Source organism: Gastrolobium bilobum, unplaced genomic scaffold (genome assembly GCF_033153095.1).
Source record: "Gastrolobium bilobum isolate Gb01-03AN ecotype WA unplaced genomic scaffold, APGP_CSIRO_Gbil_v1 utg910, whole genome shotgun sequence".
Lineage (NCBI taxonomy): Eukaryota > Viridiplantae > Streptophyta > Magnoliopsida > Fabales > Fabaceae > Gastrolobium > Gastrolobium bilobum.
The window spans coordinates 44,353-53,797 of NW_026899794.1; the positions used below are offsets into that span (position 1 = coordinate 44,353).

Genomic DNA, 9,445 nt, shown 5'->3' on the forward strand with positions numbered 1-9,445 from the left:
GAAATTTATTGAGGACCGAAAATGATATTTACTTGTAAAACTACCAACTACCCTTAAAGACAGAATCTTTGAAAAACTGAAAGCATATTCCACCTCACGGAAAGTTGGAGCTGTAACAAACACACACAAAAAGAGTCATTGTCTGAAACAACAGCAACTTACATTAGTTTTGAAGTACTAGATTAGTCCACTACAGTGAGAGTTAAATTTTTTTCACATCTCTTTACTCAAAAAAAGAAAAGAAAAGGTTTTTCACATCAAATGTCTCCTTTTTATTCTTTTTATTTTTGTTACATGTCTGTTTTTCTATATAAAGACACCCTCTTCACCGCTTTGTATTTGTGACTCTCTCATCTCTCTAATTATTGTTCGTTGGTTGTGTCATCATCTTCTTCTTCCTTTTTCAAATTGGCCCTTTACACTGGTACTACATTAGATCCCAATCAATAATTCATCATTGGTGTAATACAAAAGTTGCATTTTTTTTTCTTCAATATTCTACATGCTGTGTTTCCATAGCCACTTGTTTTTGTTCCCGTTGTAGTAGCAAACAGCATGATCTCTCTCTACTTTGTGTTTTCCAACCATCCAATTTTTGTTGTCAATGTCTCCATTCTGTTCTTCTTCTTCTTTTTTTATTTATTTTTTTATTTTTAAAAAAAAAATCTATAGATGTTGTTTTAATTTGCCCCATTATTTTTTTATGTTCAGTTGTTTACTTTTCTTAAAGTGGATTTTGCTTTTTTATCTTTTTTTTGCTGCTTGATTTTGACTTTTGCAGGTGGGGGGCTTGAAAGATTGCAATGGCGAACAAAAACTTGGAAAAGATGGCATCCATTGATGCTCAGCTTCGGCAATTGGCTCCAGCCAAAGTGAGTGAAGATGACAAACTGGTCGAGTATGATGCTCTGCTACTGGATCGGTTCCTTGATATTCTCCAGGATTTACATGGGGAGGATCTGAAAGAAACGGTGAGTTTTTGACTGTTTTGAAGTCTTTGGAATTTCTTTGGACTTGGTTTTGTGCTCAAAATTTGATTTGGTTACTCACCCTGTGATCCCAATTGTCTCAATTTTGTTGTGAAAGTTGATATGATCTGTTTGTTGTGAAAAAGCATGGAACTTTACATGTACTAAAGGATTTTGGGTTCTGGGTTGGGTCTAGCGGTTTGGGAAGTGTAAAGGAAAAAGAACTTTTGGTATGCTCTTGTATGTGAAAGAAAGACCTTTGCATAGTGGAATCTAGAAGGGAAATTTTCTTTGGTCTAGTGTTGGTTTTTATTTTTAGGCTAAAATGCAAATTTCTCCTTTCAAATTTAACAGTTGACTCTGTGGTTTCAATTTGTCAATTAAACACAGGATATGTGCTGTATATTGAAAGTTTAAGTGTTCCAATTGATAAAACTGAAACAACAAGGTTCTTGGTTAATTTGCATTTTACCTTTGTTTAATTTAAATACTTTGACTATATGTTTAGCTTACCTATATAAGGATACAAAACATGACCCATTATGTCTCTTGGTGTTTGGAGTTAAACTTCATTGTATAGTTGGCACTAACCAATATATACCAGATTTTTGTGCACTTGCATTTCTCTTTGACATTATGAAAAGGAAAACTGTTTGATGGTTAATTTGTTGTTGCACAGGTTCAAGAAGTGTATGAGCTATCTGCTGAGTATGAAGGAAAGCATGACCCTCACAAACTGGAAGAACTTGGAAATCTGATAACTAGTTTGGATGCTGGAGATTCTATTGTTGTTGCAAAGTCCTTTTCCCACATGCTTAACTTGGCCAACTTAGCTGAAGAGGTTCAGATTGCTCATCGCCGAAGGAACAAGTTGAAAAAAGGGGATTTTGCTGATGAGAATAATGCAACCACTGAATCAGATATTGAAGAAACTCTCAAGAGACTTGTAGGGGAACTGAACAAGTCTCCTCAGGAAGTTTTTGATGCACTGAAAAACCAGACTGTTGATCTTGTTCTTACAGCTCATCCTACTCAAGCAGTTCGTAGATCTTTGCTTCAAAAACATGGAAGGTTTGTTTCAAAATATAGTATTTTTCAGCTTCAGCTCTTGGTTTTTTTTTTTTTTTCTCCTTTTTATTGTTTTTTAAATAGAGGGCGAACTTTGGAGTAGCATAAGGTTGCTTCTTATAATCGGAAGGTTATGGTTTCGAGTCAATAAACAATCTCTTTGCGAAAATGTAATGGTAAGGCTGCGTCCAATCAATCCTCGCCCCTACCCTTGCAAGTCAGGAAGCCTTGTGCATCGGGTTTTGTCCTTTTTTTTTATTGTTTTTTAAATAGATTTACTGTATGAAGAAATTTAAGCATTACTTTGTTCCTCTGCTTTGCAGGATACGAAATTGTTTAACTCAATTGTATGCCAAAGACATCACTCCTGATGATAAACAGGAGCTTGATGAGGCTCTACAGAGGGAGGTGAATATCAAAATTCTTAGGATTTTATTTAATGTTTTTTCTAAACTGTGATAATTCTACCATTTTTTCTTTTTTGTTGCAAGTGCTTTTTCTCATGTCCGGTTCTTGGTAGAATAAAAACCACATAATAAATCAGATGCTGAGGAAAATGTGGACTTGTATTATACAGAATCACCCAAGACCTGTATCCAATAATTCCCTCTTTTCTCCTGAGTGCAGTTGAAGTATTCCGCAGCCTTCTTTTTATACTTCTCTTGGTGTCACCACCTGTAAATATTGAAATAAAAATTTCACACAACTGAAAATTTATATGCTATTTGATCTATCAAACAGCACAGGATAATGGGGAGAATTGTTTATTACATAATATACTTGTAGGAGTTGCATGTCCAAGATTTAATTGCTTATATCTGCAGCTATCTATGAGTGCATAGCTATGTTTCCTAGTTTTTACAGCCAGTCTCAGGTTTCTCTCTTCCGTTGAGGTTGGTGGTCTACTCTGACCTTGCAAGGGGCATGCCTTCCCCTAATCTAAACTTTTAATTACTTATTGTATCTTCAAGCCAGCTGTGAAAATCAGAAATGACTTTGGTGATTCCGTTTTTTTATTATTGGCTTCCTTTAATAGTACAAACTAAATTAACCATTAAAACATTTATTGTTTAAATGTTGACATTGAAATCAGAATCTTCATTGGTATGTATAGACAGACAATTTTTGTTTACTACCTTCACATGGGGCCTATTCTACAAATGAGAATATAAGATTTTTTTTTTTTTCTTCCTCATTGTGCCTTTGTTTGAAATTGCTTTTGTTACTTCTGTTCATGTAGATCCAAGCTGCCTTCCGTACTGATGAAATCAAGAGGAACCCTCCAACCCCACAAGATGAGATGAGAGCAGGGATGAGCTACTTCCATGAAACAATTTGGAAGGGTGTACCCAAATTTCTGCGTCGTGTTGACACAGCTTTGAAGAATATAGGCGTTAATGAACGTGTACCTTATAATGCTCCACTTATTCAATTTTCTTCTTGGATGGGTGGTGATCGTGATGGTATGGTCATTATCTTTGTCCAATAATATTTGTCAGTATACGAAGTGTAAATAACCACTTCAACCCAAAACCTTAAGGTGTTGGGTGATGGTATTTTTAATGGTTTATATTATACTCTAACACACCCCCTCACGCAAGAGCTCTTTGGGCTTGGAGCGTGGATATTGCACAGGCCCAATTTTTGGTTTACCTTTTGTGCTTTTTATTTTAATTCCACTTTAAAGTGGGGGGCGATGAGGGTTGAACTTGTAACCTTGTAGTCACTCAAGCTCTGATACCATGTAAAGAACCACTTCAATCCAAAACCTTAAGGTGTTGAGTGATGGTATTTTTAATGGTTTCTATTATACTCTAACAAGAAGAAATGGAAGGATCTGCATATTATCTTCAAAATGCTAAAACAAAATCCTATATGATAATTGTGTTAGAAAAATATAAAATTATTAATGTAACATTAACCTAACATCTAAAGCATTTGGGTTGAACTAGTTTCATATATTGTATCAGATTCTCTGATTAGGTCATGAGTTCAATCTTCACCACCACCATTTTATTAATAAATAATTAAATATTGTGAAGTTTCTTAGCATGGTTAGGTGGATAATTTTAATGGGCTATTATTATATTCAGAGGCGTGTTAGAGAAATATAAAACTATTAATGTGACCTTGTAATAAGGGCAAAGAGCAAACCCCAATACACAAGGCTCCCAACTTGCGAGGATAGGAGTGATGGTCGATTGTATACAATCTTATTCTTGCAATTTTGCAAAGCGATAATTTCCCATACTCAAACCTGTGACCGGAAGGTCACAAAAAACAATCTTACCGCTGTTCTAAGGCTTGCCCTCTAATGTGACCTTATAAATGATAATATTAAGCTTCTCATATGTGTCTAACTATGTTCAATATGATGCAGGCAATCCAAGAGTAACACCTGAAGTGACAAGGGATGTTTGCTTATTGGCAAGAATGATGGCTGCTAATTTGTATTATTCCCAGATAGAGAATCTTATGTTTGAAGTAATTAATAGCACTCCAAATCTTTTGAAATGTTCATTGTGGATGGTTTATTACTCTGGCACCATTTTGCTGATTTCCCTTCATGTTTCCGTAGCTGTCAATGTGGCGCTGCAATGACGAGCTACGTGTTCGTGCTGATGAACTTAACAGGTCCTCCAAGAAAGATGCAGTTGCAAAACACTACATAGGTGTTTACTATAAAGTCTTTCTCTAAATCCTGGGATAGGTGTTATACTTTGTTTTTGGAAAAATGTCCAATAGGTTGATTAGTTCACTTTTGTGATCCTATTTACTTGATTCATGATACAGAATTTTGGAAAATCATTCCTCCAAATGAACCATATCGTGTTGTATTGGGTGAAGTAAGGGATAGGCTCTACCAAACTCGTGAGCGTTCTCGCCATTTGCTAGCTCATGGTCACTCTGACATTCCAGAGGAAGCAACTTTCACCAATGTTGAGGAGGTATGTTGTTCTTTCAACTTTCTTTTTAACAAACAATACAATCCAGTCCAGTTTCTGAATTTAGCTGTTTACAAATCATCAATTTTATGCAATTATTGCCTCCACTGTTTGTTTATGGAGTCAGCGAAAATCTCTCTGGACCATCTTAGTTGTTAATATTGTTTTATTTTCTTATAAAAAAATTTGTTAACGTTGTTGGATTTTCATCAATATTTACATTACTACTAGTTAATTAATTTTTTCTTCAATTTGGTTGGTGGTGAAGAAGGAAAGAACAGACAGGACAAGGATAAATTGTATGAAACATTTAGTTCTTTACATGTTAATTTTTGGGGAGATATATACATTGTTTTCGCAATTTAAGCCGGGTGCGGTGAATGCCAAAGGTCTCCCCAAGAATGCTTCTCCAAAGATCAAACTTTCTACCTTTGGGGTTTAAACAACCACTTTAATCCACTGTGACCGGCACCCATCAGGTTCTTTACATGTTAATTTTTGGTTGATAGATACTAACTAAACTCTCAAATTTTGAGGGAAGAATCAATATAAACCAGTATAAGATTAATAAGTTTTACTCCCAATTCTAGCTATTGTTTCCATTTGTATTTAATAGCTCTAATTTGTTCGTCATGTGAGCCATGAGATACAAGTCGATGACGACTAAGATTTTGTACAAGACTTGTTATTCTTAAATTTTGTGTAGTCTTTGGAACTTCTCAACTACTGTTAAAAGACATTCATTAGCACATATCTTTATCCTAGAGTTTCTAACTGAATTTAAAATTTTGTGTAGTTCTTGGAACCTCTGGAACTGTGTTACAGATCCCTATGTGCTTGTGGGGATAGAGCAATTGCTGATGGAACCCTTCTAGATTTCTTGAGGCAAGTCTCAACTTTTGGACTGTCCCTAGTGAGGCTTGATATCAGGCAAGAATCAGACCGACACACTGATGTGTTGGATGCCATAACCAAACATTTGGGAATTGGTTCCTACCAGGAATGGTCTGAAGAAAAAAGGCAACAATGGCTTTTGTCTGAATTGAGTGGGAAAAGACCACTTTTTGGACTTGACCTTCCTCAAACTGAAGAAATTAGAGATGTTTTGGATACATTTCATGTCATAGCAGAATTACCACAAGACAACTTTGGAGCATATATCATATCAATGGCAACTGCACCATCTGATGTGCTTGCAGTTGAACTTCTGCAACGTGAATGCCATGTAAAGCATCCATTAAGAGTTGTTCCATTGTTTGAGAAGCTTGCGGACTTGGAGGCAGCTCCTGCTGCTTTGTCGCGATTGTTTTCCGTAGATTGGTACAGAAATCGGATCAATGGGAAGCAAGAAGTCATGATTGGATATTCGGATTCGGGTAAAGATGCTGGAAGGTTCTCTGCAGCATGGCAGTTATATAAGGCTCAAGAGGAACTTATAAAGGTAGCTAAGGAATTTGGTGTTAAGCTAACAATGTTCCATGGTCGTGGAGGGACTGTTGGGAGAGGAGGGGGTCCAACTCACCTTGCTATCTTGTCTCAGCCACCAGATACAATCCATGGATCACTTCGTGTAACTGTTCAAGGTGAAGTTATTGAGCAATCATTTGGAGAACAGCACTTGTGTTTCAGAACACTTCAACGTTACACTGCAGCTACTCTAGAGCATGGAATGCGCCCTATTATTTCTCCTAAACCTGAATGGCGTGCTTTGATGGATCAGATGGCCGTCATTGCCACAGAGGAATACCGTTCTATTGTATTCAAAGAACCCCGTTTTGTTGAGTATTTCCGCCTGGTAAGATATCTACAAAATGAAAAATATCAATGACTTATTTTTTATTTTCTTTCTTAGCACTATGGTTGGTGTTGTCACCGCGTGATCTAAAAGCCAGGTTGGATTTATGTAATCAGTCTCTTGCAATGCAAATGTGAAGTAAGACTACCTATTATAGACTCACACAATGAGTCTAACCCTTTTCTAGACCCTACACAAAGCGGGAGCTTTATAGCACCAGGATGCCCTTATTTAAGTAAAAGGACAAATTCTAGTGTAAAAGGCTCCGAACTTTAGAAGGTAGAGATGATGGTCGATTTTGATGTAGGCTTATCATTATATTTTTGCAAAAGAAACTGTTTCTAGACTTGAAACCGTGACCTTCTGGTTCTTTTTAAAGTAAACAAACATTTAAATTCAACAATAACTTGTCAACCTTAACATGCAGGCTACACCAGAGTTGGAGTATGGGAGGATGAATATTGGAAGTCGACCAGCAAAGCGAAAGCCAAGTGGAGGCATTGAGTCACTCCGAGCTATACCTTGGATTTTTGCCTGGACACAAACAAGGTTTCATCTTCCAGTGTGGCTAGGATTTGGAGCAGCATTCAAACATGTTATTGAGAAGGATGTTAGGAATATTCATATGCTGCAAGAGATGTACAATCAATGGCCTTTCTTTAGGGTCACTATTGATTTAGTGGAAATGGTGTTTTCCAAAGGAGACCCAGGGATAGCTGCTCTATATGATAGGCTCCTTGTTTCAAAAGATTTGTGGCCATTTGGGGAGCAATTGAGGACCATGTTTGAAGAAACTAAGAAACTCCTCCTTCAGGTAAAGCTACTTTTACCATGTAACATCTTGTTTTTATTTCATTTCTAAAATTAAAGTTATTTCCTTGTGATTGAAAGTTACGGGTTCGAATTTGGAAAACAGCTTTTTTGTAATTATGCAAGGATACAAGGATTGCCCTCACCCCAATCTTGTTAATCAGGATTTAATGTTGGGGAGTGTGTTTTTTTTTTTTTTGGTTCATTTCGAAAATTACAAAAGCTGGTTAGTTATTAGACAAGCTGATTTTCTATTTTTTCTGATGCATTGTTTAGGTGGCTGGGCATAAGGATCTTCTTGAAGGAGATCCATACTTGAAGCAAAGACTCCGCTTGCGTGATTCATATATTACTACACTAAATGTTTGCCAAGCTTACACATTGAAACGTATCCGTGATCCAAACTATAATGTGAAGCTGCGACCCCACATCTCAAAAGAGTCTATAGAGATAAGTAAACCTGCTGATGAACTTAAAACACTGAACCCAACAAGTGAATATGCCCCTGGTTTGGAAGACACCCTCATTCTCACCATGAAGGGTATTGCAGCTGGCATGCAAAACACTGGTTAAATTTGAGTTTCTCTCTTAGCTTTTATTTCCCCTCTCTTTCATTTTCTGTTTTCATGCCAGAAATAATGAATGTAATTGAATTTACCAAAAGGGTGGTTTTTTCCCCCTTTGTATCCATCAACAGATATAAATTGCGTTTCTATACTTAGCCAATTGCAAATAGAGTGAGGATATTCTAACTACCAAAAATTCTTACTACTAACTTACTACTCATCACATCACTATTGGATCAAGGAGAGAGAATGTTAAAAAAAATTTGAAGAGAGAGAAAATGTTAATCTAATGGTGATTAGATAGGTAGTAAGTTGGTAGTGAGAATATCTCTCCTCTTGCAAATATGCAACTGAATGTTTTGTTCCAATACTTTGCTTGGATTTGATTATTTCTCTGCATATAATTGCATCTTTTATTTTTCTTTATCTTTTTTTCTCAAAAGCTCTTTTACAAAACTTTTGATTATAAGCCGTTTTAAACATAAATAAGCTAATAATCCAAACACACATGAAATTATGCTGATTACTACTTGCTGCACTTATTTGTATTGCTTATTTTCAGCAACTCTTTGCTACACCAACATCTTACATGATACAGTACCTCAAGACGACAAAATATATGATGTATGCGTGTTAGAACAAGGTTAGTGTCCCAGCCGGCCCAATTGACAAGCCCAGTTAGGACGGCCCATTATCAAAAAGGTACAACCACCCCAGCCCTGTCACCTTTGACGTGTCAGTGCCGCTATCACCTGCGCTGTTGCCGGGCATCCCAACGTAAGACACCAAAATGGCTTATGTTGGGAAGCTCCACACCCTTTTGCCTCCCCAAGCACCAGGAATATACACTTGAGGTCCCCCCCCCCCCCCCCCCCTCCTCGCACATCAACCGCAAAATGCATTGCAGTGGTTGCAAACTCTGCAAGGTACAGGCTATCTTGGTCCTTCCCCATAACAATTGACTTCTTGCTCTCCCTCTCCTTGGTGAGACCTATAAATACCCCCTCAGGCTACATTATAGGGGCATCTCTATTGTATGAGTTGTTACCCTGTTAACTTGGAGAGTCATCGTAACCGTTCACACCACCCCCACTTTTCGTTACACATAGCACCTGGACCCCTTGCTCATCCTTAGTTCATACTATTACTGTCTAAGGAAACCCTATATCGATCATCACACCCCCTTGGGGTATATACGTGGCTCCCTTACCATCCCAATGGTTCATTGGTACCGTCTGTGAAAAAAGGTAAACTCCAATTCCCATATCTTTATCGGAAGTTCTGATAAAGGTA

The 9,445-nt window shown here is 37.1% G+C and overlaps 1 protein-coding gene across 1 annotated transcript; it reads left to right on the plus strand.

Annotated features, from left to right (window-relative positions):
- The first annotated feature begins 255 nt into the window (after positions 1–255).
- LOC133293527 (phosphoenolpyruvate carboxylase, housekeeping isozyme) lies at positions 256–8,439 on the plus strand. Its single transcript, XM_061492098.1, has 11 exons — positions 256–424; positions 782–971; positions 1,648–2,039; positions 2,360–2,444; positions 3,277–3,499; positions 4,417–4,520; positions 4,615–4,708; positions 4,830–4,984; positions 5,778–6,776; positions 7,204–7,590; positions 7,863–8,439. The coding sequence occupies exons 2-11, from the start codon at positions 804–806 to the stop codon at positions 8,157–8,159; spliced, it is 2,904 nt and encodes a 967-aa protein (XP_061348082.1). The 5' UTR covers positions 256–424; positions 782–803; the 3' UTR covers positions 8,160–8,439.
- Positions 8,440–9,445: the final 1,006 nt, after the last annotated feature.